At 40.5% G+C, this 22,387-nt stretch overlaps 1 protein-coding gene across 3 annotated transcripts; it reads left to right on the top strand.

The window, feature by feature from the left end:
- The first annotated feature begins 1,047 nt into the window (after window positions 1-1,047).
- On the top strand, window positions 1,048-22,085 carry OTUD3 (OTU deubiquitinase 3). Of its 3 annotated transcripts, XR_006355726.1 has the most exons (9): window positions 1,048-1,352; window positions 7,699-7,847; window positions 9,508-9,620; window positions 11,232-11,354; window positions 12,760-12,891; window positions 13,512-13,608; window positions 14,424-14,629; window positions 16,578-18,837; window positions 19,754-22,085. XR_006355726.1 is itself a non-coding variant. In XM_043996646.1 (8 exons), the coding sequence occupies exons 1-8, from the start codon at window positions 1,141-1,143 to the stop codon at window positions 16,752-16,754; spliced, it is 1,203 nt and encodes a 400-aa protein (XP_043852581.1). In that variant the 5' UTR covers window positions 1,048-1,140; the 3' UTR covers window positions 16,755-22,085. The 3 variants fall into 3 exon arrangements, 2 of the variants coding, with proteins under 2 accessions (XP_043852581.1, XP_043852580.1); XM_043996646.1 differs by having other exon boundaries at window positions 12,766-12,891; window positions 16,578-22,085; XM_043996645.1 differs by having other exon boundaries at window positions 16,578-22,085.
- The last annotated feature ends 302 nt before the right edge of the window (window positions 22,086-22,387 follow it).

The following is a 22,387-nucleotide window of genomic DNA, read 5'->3' as shown; positions in this document are numbered from 1 at the left end:
TAGGCCTTTTCTTCTCTCTTTACCAAATTCTTATTCTCCTTAATAAATGCTTAAAAGCCTAACTTTTGCTAAAGCTTATAATTTATTGGCGACCACTCATTAGATATTTTAGACAGACTAGCTAGAATTTTAGCCCTTAACATTTGATTAGATAAAGCATGTATTAATTGTTGTGAGAGTAGGCTGAGATATTTATAAAGACACAAAAAATTACCCTGGTGCTTAGTACAATGCCCGGTTGATTGATGCTCTCAAATGAGATAATGTAAGCAAATCCTTAAACATAAATATGAACTGTGAAAGAGACGCTGAGGTTCACTACCTTTCTGACCTTGGGCAAGTCACTTCCTTGGGCCCCAGTAAATGAATGACTTTAATAAAAGAGGTATTATCATTTGCTTTGCATGCTCTATGGACCATGGGATTTTTTTCATTTGTTTTGCCTCCGAGACCTAAGTGTGTCATCTGTTAGAATGTGAACTCCTTGAGGGCAGAGGCTATCCATTTTCTATTTGTACCCTCAGTGCTTAGCACAGAGCTTTACACCTAGTAAGGTTTTTTTTTTTTTTTTGGTGAGGCAATGGGGTTAAGTGACTTGCCCAGGGTCACACAACTAGGAAGTATCAAGTGGCCTGAAGCCAAATTTGAACTCGGGTCCTCCTGAATCCAGGACCAGTGCTCTATCCACTGAACCACCTACCTGCCCCCACCTAGTAGGATTTTAACACCCCATCCACCCATCCAGCCCTTGACCATTTAGGATTCTCATTTCCAAAGAATGCAAGGGTTGGAAAAGACAGCCTTTAAGACTCCTTCCAGCTTCAAAAACTTTAGGTCGGCCTTCCTCGGAGTATCACCTTCCCTGCTAGGGGGCGGTCGGAACACTACTCTGATCTGCGGGGCCTCTCTAGCTGCTCCCAGCTTCTCCGTCCCCTCTCTCTGGGCCCTGCGCATAGGCCACGTGACAGGGGTTCCTGGAAGCCGCTGCCAGGCAGAGGCTCGAGGGACGCGGCGCAAGCGCAGAAGCTACTCCGCCGTTGCCCCGGCGCCGCTGCCGCTGCAGCCGCCGCCTGCTTCGCCTCGTCAGCTGCGCTCGGGGCGTCGTCTCCCCCTCCCGGCGCCTGGGCTGGGGGCCGGGTCATGTCCCGAAAGCAGGCAGTGAAGAGCCGGCCGGGCAGCGGCCGGAAGGCCGAGGCGGAGCGGAAGCGGGACGAGCGCGCGGCTCGGAGAGCCCTGGCCAAGGAGCGGCGGAACCGGACGGAGCCCGGCGCCGGAGGCGAGGAAGAGTTCGTCAGCTTCGCCAACCAGCTGCAGGCCCTGGGGCTCAAGCTGCGCGAGGTGCCGGGCGACGGGTGAGGAGGCAGGGAGAGGATGGATGAGGGAGGAGGCGCGCGCCGGAGGAGGATGGATGAGGGAGGAGGCGCGCGCCGGAGGAGGATGGATGGGGGGGGGCGCGCGCCGGGGGAGGGGCTAGGGGGAGGGGAGAGGGAGGAGGCGAGCGCCCGGGGTCCGACCGGTGTGGGAGGGGGGGAGGTGGCAGGGGGAAGGGGGGGAAAGGGAGGAAGCGCGAGCCTCCCGGACCGGGGAGGAGAGAGGGAGGAGGGAGGATGTGCACACTTCGAGGACCTGGGGAAATGGGAGGGGTCACGACGCAGGTGCGGAGGTGCGAGCTGGAGACCTGGACAGGTGGAGAGGTGAGGGCCCATCCATCAATCTGCAAGTACTTATTAAGCACTTTCTGGCGCAGTCGCTTAACCTTTCTCAGCCTCAGTTTCCGAATCTGTAAAAAGGGCACCTACCTTCCAGGGTTGCCCTGTGTATCTATATCTGTATGTGTGTGGAGCGGTGTCAAATGAGATAATCGCTTGGCCAACCTTAAAGCGCTAGGTAATCTGATAGCTATTGTGATTCATAGCAGGGGACGCACACCGAATTTAGGAAACCAAACGGCCTTTGCCCTCCAGGAGCTTACTGTCTGGGGAGGCTTCGGTAGAATATTAGCGTTGATTAAACACTTAACTGTGTAAGTATTCGTCGGGCACCGTGCTAAGCTCTAGTGGTACAAAGAAAGACAAAAACAACTACAAAAATAGTCTGTCCCTGCAGCTCCTGGAGCTCACGTTTAATTGGGTAGACAGCATGCAAACAACTGTGAATGTATAGAATATATACATCAAGCCAATGGAAGTCGTCAGCAGAGGAAAGGACGTGCCCCCAAAAGGCTTCTTTCAGAAAGTGGGATTTGCCATGAGTTTCGAAGGAATCTGGGGAAGTCATGAGGAAGGAGAGCATTCCTGTCATGAAGGATGGCTTGAGCAAAGACAGGGAGGTGTAGTATCTAGTTCAGGAACAGTAAGAAGGTCAGTTTGGACCATGGAGTTTGAGAAGGGGAGTCATGTATAGAAGGCTGGAAAGGTTAAGTTACAACCAGGGTTGTGATGGGTTTTGAATGCCACACAGGGGTTTATATATTTAATTCTAGAATCTAGAGGTAGTAGGGAACCATCGAAGTTTATTGAGTGACAGGGTCAGAAAGAACTTGGCTAGCTGACCAAGTATATTGGCCTTCTGGATAGGAATTTTGGAGATAGGAATTGTGGAGGGGAAGGGGTGACGATATTCCTCTTCCTTTCTGGATCCCCCTGGGGGTTATATCAGTAGGCTTCCACCCGTCATCGACAAAGACCTGGAAGAGTAGGCTGTAAACTCCCTGAGGCAGGTCCTCATTGATTTCTGTTTTTGTGTTCTCCAGGGCTTTGTCATTGTTTTTGTCTGAAATTGTGATTTCATTGGTGTAGGAGAATTCCTCTACCAATCTAGATTCACACTTGTTTTGCACCTTAGCACGATGAATTTAGAACCTGAAGGGACTTACGGATCTCTTAAGTCAAACCCCTTCTTTTTACAGATGAGAAAACTCAGACCCAGAGGGGTTAGGTCGCTTGCAAAAGATTATACAGGTAATAAATGTCAGGTGGATTCAAATACAGTTCTGCCAACTCAAAATCCAGCACTTTGTCCTATAATGCTCTTTCTCTCACTTTAGAATTACTTGGAGCACTGAAACATTTAGGTGATTTGCCTAGAGTCACACCGAAATATGCCACGGTGGGGATTTGAACCCAGGTTTTCCTAATTGCAAGGCCTATTCTTTGGGCCTCTGCTTATTAAATTGGACTGGCTGGGTGAGGTGAGCCCCAGGAAACAGGGACAGGATGAGTGAGAGTGGACTAGGGAGTTGAGTTAGGAAGAATGGGGCAGTGGTAAGAGGGGAGATGGGAGAAAGGATTGTGGATGGTGGGACGGATGAGCCTAGAGAAGTAGGATTATCCTACTTAATTAAGAAGGAGCCCTTTGGGAAAGGAGAGGGAAAAGAATCTTAGGTGCACCTAATTCCTCAGTTATAGCCACGCTTTTCCTCATCGTGTGGGTCATCATGCCTGTTTATAGGTGGAAAAGCTGAGGCCCAGAGAAGTGAGATCATTGCTAATGCTCTCGCAGCTACTAAGTTTCAGAGTCTGGAACTAAGCTTAGTTAGGTTTACTGCTTTGTGGTCCAGGGCTTGGTCTAGTCTTTTAGGGGGAGAGAGGATAGGGGAGGAATATGTGGAAAGTGGTTAAAGAATTGGGAATGGGAGATCTAGGGGATTGGGTGCAGTGGGAGAGAAGAGGAGAAGAAATGTGGGCACAAGGGCTCATAGAAGGGGAGGAAGGGTTACAGGGTTGGGGCAGGGAGAAACACAGAGGAGGGGGTTGGGAAACATAGCATGTCTCTGACAAGGAAGGATGGGATGAAAGAGAAGAAAATTCAGTGGAAACAGGGTTATGCACCTTGTCTCAAAGGTGAAGAAAGGGGCTTTCGGTTCATACTGTGCTGCCACCTGGTATTCAAGGCTTTCAGTGATGGAACTCCAGAATACCTTTCCAGCCTGTCTTCCTACCTTATAGTCCAGATACACTGGGTGGTTCTCCAAGAAAGGGCCTTCTTTCTTCCTTCCTTGTTTTTGTTCATATTCTTTTCTCTCATCTTTGCCTCTTAATGTCCTACTTATCTTCTAAACACTATGCTCTGTTCTGGGGATACAAAGACAGAGACAAAACCAAAACACCCCCTGCCCTCAAGAAACAGATTCTATTGTGTTATAGGTCATCCTGTGGGCTCTGCTAGTGGTCGCTTTAGAGTCAGTGATAGGTTCCTTCACCATATGAGTAAAGATATTCCCTTGGGGAAGTAACAGGTGTTGGCGTGAATTGTTTTGTCATTATCATGTGGTAGTGATTTAATAACTTGTTGACTTCTACTTTTGAGCACCCCCTAGCTAACACCCCCCAAAATTCAGAGTATAGAAAATCTAGCCACTGCTTTGAATTTTTTTAGACTTTGTTGTGTTTCACAAAATTATGCAACCTAAGGTAACATTTACATGAAAGCTGTGACTTCCAGTGAGCATAGTAGTGATGGGATAGTAAGGGGGAAGCAGCCAGAACTAACTTGTATACCCCAGGCTGGGTTGACAGTTGTGTTTTGTGTGTGTGTTACTGTTCCTTGGTGACTCTGAGCCATTGCTGAATTGATGTAACAACTAGCATTAAAAGTTATTTAGAAAGATATACTTAGAATACATATTTCGATTTATTTTGAATTTATTTAGAAAGTCTTAAAGTCATAATAAAAAATTTACCTGCATACTTTCCCTTAGCTTTTCAACTACTTATCTTGCTTACCTCTAGTTCTGACTCTGCTAGTTTGGGATTTTATAATACATGGATGTGGGTTAGCCAGCGGCTTTACAAAAAAAAAATTACTCTAAAAAAAATTAGCGAAAATCTGCCTTCTCTCTCTTACTTTTTTTGTCTTCTTTCTACCTTCCTCTCTGTCTTCTCCCCTATTCCCCCTTGTTATTAAACCTGTTATTAAAAAAATTATGTTGAGGCAAAACAAATTCCCATGTTAGCCATGTCCAGAAGTAATATATCTCAATATTCATTGATCAAGCCATCCCCTCTCTCTTAGGAGGTTAGTAATATTTCATTAGCCCTCTAGAATCATTGCTTGTTGTTGGTTTGATCAGTCTTTCAAAGTTGTTTGTCTTTACAGTAATGTTGTCATTGTATAAATTGTTCTGCTGTTTCTGCTCACTTCACTGCAAATCAGTTCATACAAGTCTTCTCAGGTTTCTGAAACCTTACTTTCATTATTACTATATTATCTTCTAAACTAGATACTTCCTGAGATGATTCTGTGTAACATAGTGTAAGTTGGGAGATAATTGTTTCTGTAATGAAACTTGCCTTTATGGTGTCTAGGTTTAATTCACATTTATTGGATTTTAAAAACAAGAAACAATTGAGCCTTAATTTTTTTTTGGTGGGGGGGGCAGGGCAATGGGTGACTTGCCCAGGGTCACACAGCTAGTGTCAAGTGTCTGAGGTAGGTTTTGAACTCAGGTCCTCCTGAATCCAGGGCCAATGCTTTATCCACTGTGCCACCACTTGGCCTCCAATATTCTTCTTCTTTTTTTGGTGAGGCAGTTGGGGTTAAGTGACTTGTCCTAGTAAGTGTTAAGTGTCTGAGGCCGGATTTGAACTCAGGTCCTCCTGACTCCAGGGCTCTATCCACTGTGCCACCTAGCTGCCCCTCCAATATCATTCTTAAAAGCTTTAATGCATCTTTTCAGTTCAAAGGTAGTCCTTGGCCTTAGACAGTACGGTATTAGCATCTCTCTGACCTGTAGGTATAACCCCATATTATCTTAGTAATTAAAATATATGCTAATTTAAAATCTGTCTCAAATTTTAAATTTTGACTTACTTTCTTACAGCATCCCTCTCTATAAATGCCTACTTGTGAACTCACTTTTTTGTACTTTCAACTCTAAGAATGCTTGACTTTGTTTTTGAGCAGCCTGGCAAACTAGTAAAGCATGTTTTAGAATGAGAATATTATAAGAACAGCATTTTGTGTAGAAAAGTAAGACTGTGTCACTCTTCGACTTCAGTATGCATGTCCTGATTCTACCCATTGCTATTACTTTACAATTCTGAGGTTGTGTTCCTGTCTTGTTTGGATCTCAGTAGTATTGGGCCTTCCCCCCCCCCCCCAATCAGTGATAAGATTGGAAAATAGATTAATCTTTAAGAGATCTTAAAGTTCAGATGTTCTTTATTTGGAAACTGGTGACCAAGGTGAGTGGTTTTCCTTTGACAAGAGTAAGTGTTGTTGATCCCCAGGTGATTGGTGAGGAGTCAAGGGAAAAAACACGTTCCATTTCTTAATGGAGTTGTTTGTTCAATGAAAGTTTGTTCCCGTAGGTTTCTTCACTATCACCTTAGGATTCAGACTGGATGCAAGAGCTTTTGTCTCTCAAGCTGCTTAGCTGGACAGACTCCTTCAGAGTCTAGCAAACACTTACCTTTGGACGCTTTATCTGAAATGAGTAATGAGATCGCTGTGATAGCTGTGTCACAGAACCTCTAGTGGAACTTGGTTCAGAAAGAGGACAGTGGATGTGGATTGCCACGTAGACTATCTATTTCTAAGGTCATATGGGGAAATCCTAGATCTTGGGTCTGGAAGGGACTTCAAGAAGTCATCTGGTCTAGGCCCTTCCCTCTGCTCTTGTAGGGTAAAGCATTATCCTTATTTTACAGATAAGGCAACCGAGGCACAGAGGGATCAAATGGTTTTTCCATGATTGTATAGCTATTAAGTAGGGACAAAGAACAGAGGTCTTGTGCTCCTAGTGCAGAGCTTTTCCTACTATGCCACACTTTTTCAAGGAGATACTGTTCTTTCAGGGGCTGAGGAACTCTAAACAACAGTACAGTGGCCAACTAAAATTATAAAGAACTCTTGATGAAACATGCTCTCTATTTCCAGGCAGAGAGCCGATGGATTTAGAGTACAGATCAAGACATAGCTGCTTCTTCTTCTTCTTCTTCTTCTTCTTCTTTTGAATTTTATTTTGGACATGGCTAGTGTGGAAATTTGTTTTGACTCTACATATTTGTAATGGGTTTTGTTTTTCTTGCCTTCTCAATGGATAGGGTAGGGGGAGAGATTATTACTTTTATAGTGAAAAGATCACTCGCTTCGAAAAGCCAATAGGCCAAATTCTGCTTTCCCATTTGGTAGCCATGTGCCTGCAGGCAAGTACTTTCTGTCTCTGATCGTTACTTTCTTCATAAAATGCGAAGAATATTTGTATTTTATACCTCAAAGGGTTGTTGGGAAGAAATTGCTTTGTAAACCTTAGAGCATTAGATAAGTGTGGGGGAATCTGTGAAGGTAGTGTGGGCACTTGTTCTCATGCATATTTACCCTGATTGGTTGTCTGAGCCTTTCTCTAAATCCACTTGTGAGGATTTCTGACAATATGGTGTAATGCAAAGAAGAGTGGGTTTGCAGTCAAAAAACCAATAATGCTCTGAAGTCAGGGTTATGATGCTTATGACCTTGAACAGATTTATTGAACCTCCTCGAGCTCAGTTTCCTCTTATGTAAAATGGAAGCGATAATCCTTGTGCTGCCTACTTCATCCATTGGGCTGTCATGAGGAAATCGGTTTGTCAGTGAATTGTTATTAGTCAGCATCCTGGAGGCTTTCCTCAGATTTGTTTTATAAGAATTAATTTGTTAGCTATTTTTCTTGCTTTATTAAAATGAAAATATTGTTAATTGAAACTTCTTTCCTTGTAGCAATTGTCTGTTCCGAGCTCTTGGTGATCAATTAGAGGGACATTCACGAAATCATCTCAAACACAGACAGGAAACTGTTGACTATATGATAAGACAGCGGGATGATTTTGAACCCTTTGTGGAGGATGATGTTCCCTTTGAGAAACATGGTAGGTCAGTGGGATACTGTATCCTTTTGGAGAAATGCATTAGGTAATGATACTTATTAGCAGCCTCCTCTGTATTGTCACAAAGTGATTCACACCCCCCCCCCCCCACCGGGGCAGTGGGGCTTAAGTGACTTGGCCAGAATCACGCAGCTAGTAAGTGTCAAGTGTCTGAGGCCGGACATGAACTCAGGTCCTCCTGAATCCAGGGCTGGTGCTTTATCCACTGCGCCACCTAGCTGCCCCCTACAAAGTGATTCTTTAAAAGCGATTTTTTAATGAATGTCCGTTAAGTAATATCAAGATAATCCTCAAATGGGCCCTTCTTTGTGATTTATAACTTTGATTTTTTTATAATTTAAAATGAGAAAAAATGCAGGTCTTCTGGCTTTGTTTTCACTTAAAGCCTGTTCCAACTTGAAAGGTAGAAAGTAATCCTTTAAATGAACAGTTAGTATTGTTCAATGAACTGAAGTACTCCCTCCTAAGATCAATTTAGAATGGGAAAGGACCTTAGAGATAATAAACTCCCAACTCCCTCCTTTTACAGAGCCTACTCTCTGACAGCCTCTGAAAGGTGGTGACTTACCCAGGGTTACACTGTAAACCTAGAACAGTGTTGGTGGTCAACTCAGTCCCCTTACAACTAAATGCTTTGTTGTTTGAGCTCCCTTTATTTTGAGGAGATCTCTGTAGTTTTGTTGGAATGTTTTGCTTTTTTACACATTAGACTGAGACACCTTAGTCAAAATTCTAGGGTCATTTTCTACCCAGATCAATTAAGTAATGTTTAGCCAAATTATATGCATTTCACAAAATGAGTTTACAGCTTCGCAAGCATAAATTGCATTTTGAATGTTTTGAATGTTGAATGTTGAATTTGGTGTTGTAGCCCTAAAGAGAATCGAAACTTTCAATTATTTAATTTCCTGAAAAACTTATATGTAGATTAAGAAATGATTTTTAGAAAAAAAAAGCTACCAAAAAATGCTACTAAACATGCCTGATATTCCTGGAGGCAGATAAGAATGAGAATGAAATGACTGAGGGAGAGACTCTTATAGCAGAGATGAAAGAATTCTGCATGTATACATCTTCTCTCTGTGTCAGATTAAAGGTTTGGAAGCCAGTCTTTTCATATGTCATAGAAAAATTATAAGACATTTTTAAAAAATGTGACTTTTTTCACAAGAGTGGAACACTCCTGAAAATTAGGGTGAATAATCTTTTCTTTGAATATTAACTTAAGAGCTATTCAGTTATATTGTGATTTTAAAACTTTGCAGTTAGTTTAGAAGATAGTAAAATGAGTTAGCATTTTTAGAATGACTTGTTAATTTCACTTTTCTGTGGATACCATGTACCTCACTGGTTTTAAGACTTCAGTCTCAGTGTCTTGCTCCCTGCTAGGGAACCCATAACTCTTGAGTCTGGATTCCCTAGTTCTTTTTTAGAGGTTACAACCTTTTTATGACCACATCGAATCTCCATCTTTTCTGTAAGAATTTAAGGCAAGGTATCCAAGGTTGGTGTAGGTATTTCTCACCAGAAATGTACTTTATAGCAATTGATGATGAACCCTATATACTCCTACATATCTTTGTGTGTAGAAGAATAATTATACCGAAGCCTTGTTTGCATTTTTCTCCCATTTTCCTTTTAGTTGCCAGTTTGGCAAAAGCTGGTACTTTTGCTGGAAACGATGCAATTGTAGCCTTTGCAAGAAATCATCAAATGAATGTTGTTATTCATCAGCTCAATGCCCCTTTGTGGCAGGTAAGTCATCTATTAGAGAATTCACAGCAAAGCCTTAAATAAGTAAATTAGCTTTAGGGCTCCTTTAAGTGGAGGATAGGGACTGGAACTGTGATTCCATTGGTAAAGGGAACTGTCAGATGAGAAAATTCCCTCAAACAGTACAGGTCAGCACATTCCTTGTAACTTCATCTCAGAGCTACCTAAAGCAACAAGAGGTCAAATGACTTGTCCTGGGGTCTTAAGTAAAGTGGCCAGAAATATAATTGGTGGCTTATGCAGGAAAAACTTGCAGTAATTAATGTGGGTGCCATTGAGGGGTAATGTATTTGTGCACAGGAATGGGATTGTAATATCATAAAATTATACATTGATACACTGAAGTTTGTAGAAAGACAATCAACCAGAAAGCATTTGGTAAATGCCTATTTTGGGTTAAGACCTATCAAAGCCAGGAGTGTTTGAATAAGATAATTAGTTCCTTGGGAACAAAGAGAGGCATATCACGTGGAGTAGTTTAGAAATGCCGTTTCAGAAATTTATTTGATAATTTTAAGGAGAATTTTTTTAGAAATGAGGATTTTAAGGTAAAACATGACTATTATAATTCTGGGTTGGGGTATGTGGAAATAATAACAAGAAGTAACATTTTTATAGTGCTTACTTATGTGTTAGACACTGTCCTAAGCACTTTATAATTATTATTTTATATTTTTCATATGTCCTTCTGATAGCATCCTGCTCATCATTTCTTTCCCAGTTACTCTTGCTAACTGTATTGCCCTCCATCTTATTCCCTCCCCTTAATATTTACTCCATTTTCTATCTTCCTTCACCCTATCCCTCCTTGAAAGTGTTTTTCTTCTTACTGCCCCCCTTCCTTTGTCTCTCCCTTATTATTTTGTTTGATCCTCACAACAGCCCTGGAGATAGGTGCTGTTGTTATCCCCATTTTACAGATGAGGGGGTTGAAGCAAGCCATAACTTGCCCAGGGTCACACATCTGGCAGGTGTTTGAGCGGACTCTAGGCCTGGTGCTCCTTCCACAGTGCCACCTTACTGTACCTAATGGTGTATAAAATTCCAGTTCTGTTTCATTTTTTAAATGGTGAGTAGGAAAAAGAGAAGGCTCTCTGTACACTAAAAAAGAGAAGGTTTTTCTAAAAACAAATACCATTGATAAGCATAGCGCCTCACATTTGTATCAGACAGTCTAAAGGTGTGGAAGCTGAAGTGCTTCAGGTTGGGGCTTGACTGGGTCACACAGCCCAGAAGCCTCAGTTCAGCAAGCAGTGATTAAGTACTTGCTGTGTAATAGTGTTAGGGACTGGGGACTTGGAGACATTTTGGTGTCTGGGACCTTTTTCTTCTTTCACTGACCTCCTTGAAATATATCCCTAGCAGTGGGATCTCTGGCTCAGAGAGTATGAACAGCATAATCAGTAGCTGCAAGCTGGCCTGATTTCTACTTCTAAAGGCCATATGTGATATGAAGTTCTTGTGGCCGTCCTGAGGTAGTTCATACAGGCATGAATTCCTCATAGAAAAGCAGTGTCACTGGAAGGGTATTGGGTGTGGAGCAGGGTTTCAGGGTTTGTTGTTGGCACACATTTCTTCCTGCTTTGCTTTCAGATTCGTGGTACGGACAAAGCCAACGTCAGGGAGCTGCACATTGCATATCGCTATGGCGAGCACTATGACAGCGTTCGGAGAATCAATGATAATTCAGAAGCACCTGCCCATCTTCAGACAGACGTGAGCATGGTCTTCCTCCCAAATTTCTTAGCCTTGTAACAGTAGCCCTTGAGAGAAGCAGAGGGTACCCTTAGAGTTCAATAGCTTGTACGGATGTTTTCATAGAGAGCTGCAGGGTTGGTTTGTTTCTCGTTCAGCTCAAGTAGCTGAAACAGGAATGTTTTCTTGCCAGAGTGCTTTCTGCTTTCTTATAGAAGCACTTGGTATTTAAGCTGGTCTCCTTTCACTGAAGTTTCCACTCAGCCACTTATTCTTTTGCTTTCACCTTTGGTTTTCATATGAAGTAGCATTTTCCTTGCCTTATTCCCACCATAGACTAAGGCAGAGATGGTGATTCAGTGCCTCCTTTTCTTCCTTACAAACTAAGGCATGATATCACTTATGGGTGAGTTAGGTTACAGGAAGGGGTCATAGGGATCCAGGAGTGGGGTTTTTTTTTGCGATTATGGAAATTGAACTTGGTATTAATTGAGTGTGATAGAGACATCATTATGGAATTTAGGTATGTGAGATTAGATAAATTATGTCAGATGAGGTTGATTAACTGGCATGGAAACTATATTAGGTCATAACTTGTTGATTTTTAGTCAAAACCCAGGGAACCAGGTAAAAGATATATACTTGTGATTTTGTACCATCATCTGTGTCTTCAAACAGTGTCTGAAAGTAGACAAGCCCTCTCTTGTTGCAATAATTCAGCCGGGGCTAGAGCAATGCAGAGTGTGTGTGGGGATAGGTTCTTTTATTAGTGCCTTTGGCACTTCCCTGGAGATGGATTTGCCTATAATGTTAAAAAATTACTATCGATATTATGGTTTCTAGGGCCATAAAGAGCAGCTATGGCTGTTGTCTATTTGGTGTAGACTGGGCTAATGCTTCTCCATATCTAAGACAATTCAATAAATGTCTTAGGGGACAGCTGGGTGGCACCGTGGATAGAGCACTAGCCCTGGAGTCAGGAGGACCTGAGTTCAAATTTGGCTTCAGACACTTACCAGTTGTGTGACCCTGGTCAAGTCACTTAATCCTGATTGCCCTCCCTCCCCTTTTTATATTGAGGCCTTCTGCCCATACATCACAGTGGCTTCTAGAAGAAAACACCTCCTTCCTCATTGTAACAAAGAAAAACAGTTCGGCATTTTAATGTGGTGACTATATTTAGATACCTTTTTGTGTGTGTATGTGTGTGTGGGGGGGGAAGGGGAGAGTGTCAATCTCCTTACCCAAATGAAATGTTGATCTACTTATTGACATGATAAGTCTTGAAATATCTTAGTGTTTTTTTCATCATTTTTCTTTCATGCATTTTATTTTGTTTGAGATCAGAATATCTGCCTCCAATGAAGACAATAAAGACAGTAAGTTCAAATCCGTAATTCTTGTCTCCAAATTTAAATTTTTTTAGTTTCAGATGCTTAATAAAGATGAATCAAATAAGAGAGAGAAGATTAAGCCAAAGGAGGATGACTTTGAAGATGACTTGAAAGATGAAGTAGAAGATGCTGTACAGAAAGTTTGTAATGCAACTGGATGTTCAGTTAGTATCTACATAGTTGAAAACTACTTTGTAATCAATATTCTTTAGTGCACATAGCTCCCATTGGCCGCAGTTTGCAATGTTAGTACACTGAGAATATCTGCCCCTCTCAGTGATAAAAGTCTGCTTCTTGTGCCAAACTAGTTTCATGAGAATTTTGATTTCCTGTCTGATGATACCGTACTTACTGGGTAGCATTGGGTAATTATATATGGTGTGTTTTTTTCCCTAACTTTAATGAACACTGATTATTCATTTCCCTTTCATTTTGTAGATTTTCCTGGTATTGCTCTCATTATAAAAATAGCATATGTGGGTTTTTAAATTATTGTTTGGTATTGGTAAAAATCTATTAAAAAGAAGGGAACATTTTCCATTAAAAGTAGGGAACTAAACTAGTATTTAGCTCTGCCCCAAAGTTATTTGAAAGACTTTATTGATCATTCTTGATGCATACTCTGAGGTAGTGCTATTGTTGAAATGAAGGAATTCTCTATAAAGAGTAAAGTATATGGAAATTTTTAACTAGGATAGTTGCCATATGTTATTAAGTTGATGCAGTGTAATTGGATAGGCACATGGAAATAGAATATTGACACATCTTTCTGTTTTTTGGGTAGGATGTTAATTTAATAGTTCAGAACCTAGAAGCTGAGAATTACAATATTGAATCTGCAATACTAGCAATGGTACAGATGAACCAGGGGAAGAGAAACCGTAAGTAGATCACATATTGTTTATGAAACTGCAAAATGAATTAGCATTAATGGAAAGTGGGGTCTATAGTCTTCTGTTCTCTAACTATAGACGTTATGGTTTTTGTTAGCATTAGCTCCTTGAGGTAGAGTTCTTTGGCTTCATAGTTGTGAGAACCATTGCAGTTAAAATAGAATGGAAGGACAGAGCACCTAATTATATTATTTAGAATCCTTAGCTAGAATCTACCATGTTTATCTAAATCACCAACATCTGTCAAATGATAGCTTTTCAAATCTGGATCATCTTGAACTGTAGATCTTTACTGGTGCTGCAGAGATGAAGGGTTTAATATTACCTCATCAATTATTTGAGCCATATAGTTTTCCAGGTACTTTTGTTTGTCAAATTTTTACGTATTCTATATATTATACTTTATCTACCCCAAAGGGTTTAGTTACAGTATCTTCGATTTTGTGACTGGTGATATTCTTTCTTTAGTTAGTTAAATGAAAATGAGGATATGTTCTTAAAAGCTTATGTTGGAAATTGAAGCACCTTACTTAATTTCTATGAAGGTTGATTATGGGAAAGAGCATCAGGGTTTTTTTGGGGGTGGGGTGGGGTAGGGTGGGTGTCCACTTAACTAAAATCTTTCAGTCTATTTGGGTCCTTTATTGGCTGCTGTGATCAATTGATATTTGTGGCTTGGTAGGAGAATACCTCAAGAAAACTGGCTTCCTAAATGATAATATTCTTGGGACTCAATGAGCCCTGGAGTCATTTAACATGGCAGATGTAGTCTTTGAACATCTCGGGTTCTCAATTTATTTCAGCACAATACCTTTCTTTGGATGAAGCAGAGGAGAAACCGGAGATCTATGGAAGAGCTCAGAAACAGCGTGGCTCCATATGGGAGGAGGGTGGCAGTGGAAACAGAATCTTTGGAAGTCAAAGCTTAAGTGAAAGTGGAAATGAAAACAATAAAACACAGACCAGTCCTGTTGGAGAAAACAAAACAAGTAAAAGCCAGCCTCTAAAGGTATAGAGGAGGGGAGCAGAAAGGCTGATGGTGGGGTGCTGTTCATTAAAGTGGTTTGGAATTGAAGGCTCAGAGTTAGAAGGAACCCCAAACAAGTGCCTTCCCCTCCATACAGCCGAGTTGTCAAACTCAAGGGCTACACCAGATTACAATTTAATTGGGAAGTGTTTAACAAAAATACAATACAGCATAGATAATGTATATTTGTGATTTTCCAGGTCAGTATGTAGCCACAGGGATCCTATTCTCTTTGAGTTTGACACCAGTGCTCTACAGCATCCCTGACAATTGGTTATTAGTCTCCACTAGAACATTTATAATGAAGGAGAATGCACTAAGACAGTCCATTCCACGTTTGGACAGTTTTGGTTGTTAGAAAGTCTCTCCTTGTGTTAATCCAAAATCTTTTCTTCCTGTAACTTCCATCCTTTAGTTTTAATTACACCCTCTGGGGTGACACAGAATAATAAAGGAATAATAATTCCTCTTTCATGTGACAACTCACTAGGTATTTGAAAAGAGTTATTATATTTCCTCAATCTTTTTTCCTGGACTGAATATAAATTTTTTTTTTTTTTAGTGAGGCGATTGGGGTTAAGCGACTTGCCCAGGGTCACACAGCTAGCTATTAAGTGTCTGAGGCTGGATTTGAACTCAGGTACTCCTGAATCCAGGGCCAGTGCTCTATCCACTGCGCCATCTAGCTGCCCCTGAATATAAAATTTGATATAATTACTGGGATTCATTTTAAAAACTCAAATTTACTTAAAAAAAAGATCAGAGTAGCACAAGATAAGACCACATATAGAGACTTTCCTTGTCATTAGATTTGTGGAAAGGAACTTGTCATATAGTATGTTATATTTTGAGTGGTGGATGAGTGAAGATGAATGAAAGAGTAAGTGCCTACTGTGTCCAGTTTACTGGGTTTTGTGAGAGGCTAACCTATGTGTCCTACTTCTTGGGTGTGCATGCCTGTGTGCACTTTCCTGTGCTATTGTAGGAGTTTCCCTGCTTCAGATCTCTTCTCTTTCCAATCCATCTTTCACACAGCTGCCAAATCAAGGGTCCTGAAGCACAGGTCTGGCCATGACATTTCCCTTCCCACTTAACTCCACTGGTATCTCTTTAGGATCAAATACAAACTCCTTAAGCCCCTAGCAACCTAGCTCCAAACTGCCTTTCTAGCTTTACTCATCATTACCCCTCATGTACTCTGATGTTCTAGCCTCACATCCTTCACCTCCACTCCTAACCCCTAACCTCCACCTCTCCAGTTCCTCATTTTTCCTTCAAAGCTTAATTCATGTGTCACTTTCTTGCTGCCTTCCCCTGGTTATTAGTGCCACGGTATTTAGTTTTACATACCCATTTCCGATCAGACTTATTCTCCTCCGATAGAATGTAAGCTCCTTAAGGGCTTGGACGGTTCCATTTTTGTTTTTGTACTTTTGCTGAAGTAGAGTAACTGGGACATAAGTAGGTACTTAATGCTCAACAGATTGCTGTCCAAAAAGCTCTCACCATTTTACAGTGCATCAGCATTTTAATAGGGTGCCCATTTCTACAATACCAACCACCATTGAATTTTATTGTTTTTAGCAGTTTTTAAAAAATTGGGCTTGATGTTCCCTTAAAATTATTTTAATTCTCATTTTTTAGGTTATTAGATAATTTGAGAAGTAACAGAACTTTCACCGAGTATTGGGTCATGAAGGGAAGACTAGAGAGTGGAGAATGAAACTTAGTTATTTTGTTTTCTTACATCAAAGGTTATTTCTTTTCTGTGGAAAGTTTTCTGAATTCCTATGGAAAAGCTAAAGTGTGTGTGCACATGGGCATGTGTGCGTGCGCGTGTGCGCGTGCACACGAGCATGTGCATTTCTTGTTGGCAGCAGTGGTCTGTGTCAGAGCTGCATACACTGATATGGACGGTCTTCTTTTTCAGGTAACAAATAAACAAAAGAAAGAGCAGCAGCGCCTGGAAAAGAAGAGGCGCCAGGAGGAGCGACACCGTCAGAAAGCACAGGAGAACAGGAGTAACAACACTGATAACAATCGCAGTGAGGCAGATGCTAGTGCCCAGGTCACCTTGGTGAAGACCTTTGCTGCCCTCAACATCTGACTGGTCTTGGTGTCTTTTAAAACAATAAGCTGATGGAAAATGGATTGCTGAATAGGAAATAGACTAAGCTTTCTGATAAGGCCATCATTAAAAAACACACACACAAAGAAAGGAAAAAGCTTACAGAACATATACAAACACATTAGTTTGTCCCTAGCTCTTTTTAATTTAGCATTTCATCAGTGATGTGTTCTTTTGTTGTTTTGACCACATGTGCAGTAAAAATCACCTGTAAAACTCAAGAACTTAGGAATGGTTAATTAGGTCAGTGGAACATTTTAAGTGTGGCTCTGCTCTCCCTGATAGTGAGTTCAAAGGTTATGGACTCTTTCCTTAATATTTGGGGTGAGTTTTGCTGTATTGTTCACAAATTAATTCAAGTTGGTAGTTTCAGTTTTAGAATGACAAGCCTGTTTTCCTCCCCTTGTTTTTATGCAGACATTAATATACAGGGTAGTTTGCAAATGATCTCCAACTCAGGAACAAGTTTAGACTTTTATTTTCTTCTGATCCTAATTGCATAGACAAAAATTCAGGAACTGTTTTTCCAAAGCTGTATAATATAGGGACAGATGGGGCCTATAGTCAGGGTGAAAAATCAGATAATTTAGATTTCTCCCCCTCTTGGATTTTAATATTGAGTTTCAACCTGAACCAGGTGCTTTTCACGTCTAGTTGTACTCAAGCCATATGCTAGCTAATGCTTCTGACTGTTAAAGAGGGAAGAAAGAAAAAGCAGAAGTGTTGACTTCATGGGTACCCATTTCTTTGAAATGGAAAAGATTGCCTTATTGTTTACAAGACATTTCTGAAACTTTGGACATGACTGGAACAGGGTTTTCTTCTCTTTCATAGTAATGAAGGGGATATCAAGAAATTCCTGACCTGATGTCTGAGAAGAACCTGCCTTCAAAGGGATTCTTTATGTGTAGGACTGTTTTTATAAAGGGAGAACCATACTTGTTAGGAAGAATGATTTTTGTTTTTGTTTTTTCCCCTAAGTTGACATTCTAAACATCTCAGATTTCTTCCCTTCCATTTTAGATTTGGAAAGCTGCTATCAAAGATGTCAAGGAAACTTAACTGTGTTGGTCCATGAATTAAAATTTCTTTAGTGTCATGGAAATCAAATTCCTTGTAATAATGAACTTATTTCTCATTCTTGGGATTTTGATAGTAGAAAAAACTCACTGCACTTGTCATTGTGGATCATGGGTCAGAACAGATATCTCAGCTAAGGTCCTTAAACTCTGATTCTGAAATTGCATAGCAGGGTTTGAGCAATTTGAGCATGTTTTCTCAGGATTCTTAGCTTGTGTGAAAGAACACTTTCCTATTTGGGAATGTTTGTGTGTATGGTGTCTAATCTTCAAATTTTGACTGGTTTGTGTGAAAACAATACTTGATGAGTCATAAGTTATATTATGAATTGATTTCCCATTTAAAAAAGTGATCCCAGTTGTAAAGATTCCCAGAAAGGAGACCTATAAAAGCAATATTTGAATTGTATAGCTATTGTTGTCTGGGCTGGCCCTGGATTCATGAAATTATCTTTTTAGCAGCAGCATTTATGCTTTCTTTGGTTTGAATGATGTATTTTGATTTTTTTGTCTCCATTTTGATGACCTTTTGATTGGAACATTAACATTTTTCTGGGATTGTTCCCAGGACATTGTGGTTTGGGATTTTTCCAGAGTACAGATTGTAATATTTATCAGGTTTCTTAAACAGCTAGGTGGAGACAGACCATGCATACTGGTCAGTAGTTTTTTTTTCTCTTCTGCATATTGTAGAATCCTTTGGGTTGAGATAGTCTCCATTATTTAGCAAATGATTCCTTTTGTCTTGGAGAGCTACCTTTGAGTGCTTCTGAACACTTTTATAAACATAATTTAGGATGGTTACTCTATTGGTGTTCATCTCCGGGCACGTTCCTAATTGGGACCAAGCTTTTTCTGAATGAGCTGTCTTTCTGTTCTGTTGGGTTTGTGCTTCTCCGTGACAGCAGACAAAGGAGAATGGGCCCCATCAGAAAGAATGAGAAGAATGACGTGAACATGAAATTCAGCATTCTTAATCAGAGGTAACTGAAGGGACCCATCGTAGGAAATGTTGGAGGATACTACCTCTTGCTTCATTGGTCACTGTTAGTGGTCAAGAGGAGCTTGTCTATCTCTAGGAATTTGGGAGGCACTATAAAGATTAAAGAGCATTTATTTTGTCATATCTTCTTGTTTTTAGGATTGAGTAATTTATAATCCACAAAATTTCTGGGATTAAATGATAGTGGCTCTGTTCATCAACTAGCTACTTAATTGATTGGTGTCATTGTTTTCTTTCACATCTTCAGTTCTAAATTGATGCTGTTTCCGTGCTAACTTTTAGGAATTGGGGATATGGATTTTTATCTTAGTCGTCATCATTTAGTTTAAGATTTGATTTAAGAATTTATTGCCTCAGTTACCCATAAAGCAGGATAAATGAAATCCATGGATGTACCTTGAAAGGGCTTTTATATTGGTATGCAGTCACAATTTGGAAAGCTCTGTATTTTTAATATCTGATAAGACCACATTGGTGGCTGCTAGCCTAGTCAGGGTCACCTATTTGAATCATGATTAGGAATTGAATCTCTTTTAAACTTCCATGTCATTGGGACATTTAGTGTTAAATGGACTTTTCCCTGAATACTCTTACTGCAGAGAAAAGAAGGGAGCACTCAAAAGCTCTGTGGTAGTTTAATTAGTAGCACTACATTTATAAAGTTTTAAAGTAATTTTTCATATTAGGATAGGAGGGTGAAAAAACCCTCATTGGTGGCTGCTGAATCAGGGAGAAATGTTTAGGTCAGACCATTTCTATTTAGTACCCCTAGAAGCCACCAGAATGGATTGTGGAATTCAATTTTCTGTGTGTGTGTGTGTGTGTGTGTGTGTGTGTGTGTGTGTGTGTGTGTAAAAGCGTAATACTCTTTTGACAAACTGAATCTATGCTTTCAGGTATGATCTCTGGGTGAGGAAGTTGTGGCAAAAACCCTTAACCGCTAGTTGAGGACCATCTAGAGTTTCTTCCATAAGCACAGAAAACATTTCCATAGCTCTCTTGGCATCTGTCACTGTGTGACCTCTCCTGTGGAGCAGCTAGACCTGGGCTCAGGAGAAGCTGGAATGTAGGTAATTGCTAATGCTCTGTTAATGCTACTCTAGGGAAGCCGTTACCTGTGAAAGTGCAGTTGAAGAGGGGAAACCTTTTGTGAATGAGTTAAATGGGCTGTGTTGCTGTCCTGGGCATTCAGCAAGCAAGCCCCCATTGTAAATATGCCCTAACATCCCCTTTGAACTAATATGGTAGATCTTGATGCCACTACTGCAGCATTTCTAGTTTAGGGGAACCTCCCTAGGCCTTGCCTGGGTTTTACCAGGTCAACAATAGTGATCTCAGTTCACCATTCCTGAAATGCTAAATTCTAATGAAACTTTTGATCATTTTCAAAACAGTAAGTAAAGAAATATACATGTGGATCCTGAGGCAGAAGTAACCTCAGAAAGGCATGCTTGCCAACTAGAGATGAATAGTGCATTCTAATAGAGATGAATAGTGCAGTTCATTGCATATATAGTCTTAGTTCTTCCCCATTTTTGGAGTAGAAGTACAGGTGTGCACATTTTGGCCTCGGGGCACCGTTCATTTCAAAGTTTTTAACTACAGAAACTATACAGTTTGCCTATGTATTGTTGGCCTTAGTCATTTCCTAGTGTTATTCATCTCAGACTTCCTAGTAGATATCATTCCAAATCAGAGAGCTTCATACAGCCATGCTGACACGGATGGCATCATTGATTAATAGACATCACTTTTTATAGAGATGTCTTCCTGCAAAGTTGAATTTTTTTTACTGACAATTCTAAAATTTAAGTTTTGTCCCTAAGTTGTGATAACAACTCACATTTATGTAATGCTTTAACAAAGTATTTTTCCCACAACAACCTTGTGAGCTTGGTAGTGCAGGTGTTAGCCATATTTTACAAATGAGGAACCTGAGGCTTGTTCACAGTCACATAGCTAATAATTGTCAGAGACAGGATTTGAACCCAGGTCTATTGACTCCAAAACCAGCACTCTTTCTATAACACCATGCTGCCTAATGCTGAAAATAATCAGAATCCCTTTACAATCATATGTTTAAATGAAAGATGGCGAATTTCTCAGAACATAAGAAGATTGAAAATAAGTCACAAAGTGCAAATATGGTTCTCTATCTCAAAATGTAAACCTTGAAGATAGAGCCAGATGAGAGATGTATGCTTTGTCTGTTTCCTGGATGTTTATGTTCAGATATTTAGTAGTGTGGGTACCAATTTTGGAAACTTGTTTCCACAGGCATAAACTTCTATATAACAAATTGCTTTTAAGCTGGTGATACACCAGTGATACCGAACCTTTTATCCTCCCTCTCACCACCTCCCCACGCCCCTGTTAGCTGACTTTGATCAGGGTTGGTAGGAGTAGAAGGTAATTTACCACTGGATGATGATTCAGTGGTCCACGTGAAGTAGATTGGCAGGTCTAATGCCAGTTCTTATTAGGGAGTATCCTAAAGATTACTTGTATGATTTCCTTACAATAATTTGAACTTGGACATGGAGACCAAACTACTGTTTGTTCCTCTGGCTGCTCTGTTTGTTAGAGCCTCTGATGTGGAAGTGTTTGGGTGTGAACCTTATGATGTTCTGCCCTTGCTTCCCCTTTTTCTGTGGATTAAAGGGCATCTGGTTTCCCTGGCTATCCATCTGGTATACTTCAACAGCCATACATTCACAAAAGAGAAAGGAGAGAGGTGAATTGTCATCTCAAGCCTGCCTGCCCTTGGGTCTCCAGCCATGGTGCTGGCGTACCAGCATGCCCTTTAAAAAGGGTGTGAATGCCTGTTGATGTACGAGGGGCCTTCTCTTTTTTCAGATTGCACTACACTTGTTCTAGCTTCAGTTTGGAGATATTTAAGACCTCCATGGGGTCATGATCCATAGACTTAGCAAGTCTTGCCTTATCTATGGAAATTGATGATGAGAAACATGTCCTAGAGTCTAATGTCTGTAGTTTACACCCCAAAGTGTTTTTTTCAGATTCTGTCGATCTAAGCCTTTTTTATTTTTAATTTACCAAAGTACTGTACTTGGCTATTTGCAGTGTTTTCAAACCAAATGTTTCTGTTTTGTGTTCTTACTTTTAAATTCTTGGTGCAATAGAAGCTGCAAAGATGTGCCACTTTATCTATGAAAATGGAGTTTTGTATTCTGATGAAATCTAGATTAAAAACCAACTTTAAAGTTGTTTTACCAATGTGTGACCACATTTTTGTGAGTGAGACTGAGAATGGCTGTTGTATGGCTGTTAGCACTGTTGGCTTTCTTTTCTTTTTTAAAAACGCTTTTTAATCACCTACACTTCCCAATATGTCACTCTCCCACTCCCTTCCAGAGAGTCATTCCCTATGACAAAAAAATAAAAACTACAGCAAAACCAAACAGTGTATGCAAAAAGTATATGCCCTTATATGTAGCATTCTTTACCACCCTATCTCTGTAAAGAATAGGGCCAAAATTTTTGGCTTTATTTTCACCAAGCCAAGTCAT

This window comes from Dromiciops gliroides, chromosome 3, assembly GCF_019393635.1.
Source record: "Dromiciops gliroides isolate mDroGli1 chromosome 3, mDroGli1.pri, whole genome shotgun sequence".
Taxonomy (NCBI): Eukaryota; Metazoa; Chordata; class Mammalia; order Microbiotheria; family Microbiotheriidae; genus Dromiciops; species Dromiciops gliroides.
Note: the sequence above shows the minus strand (reverse complement) of the source record. Positions and strands in the feature narration are given on the sequence as shown.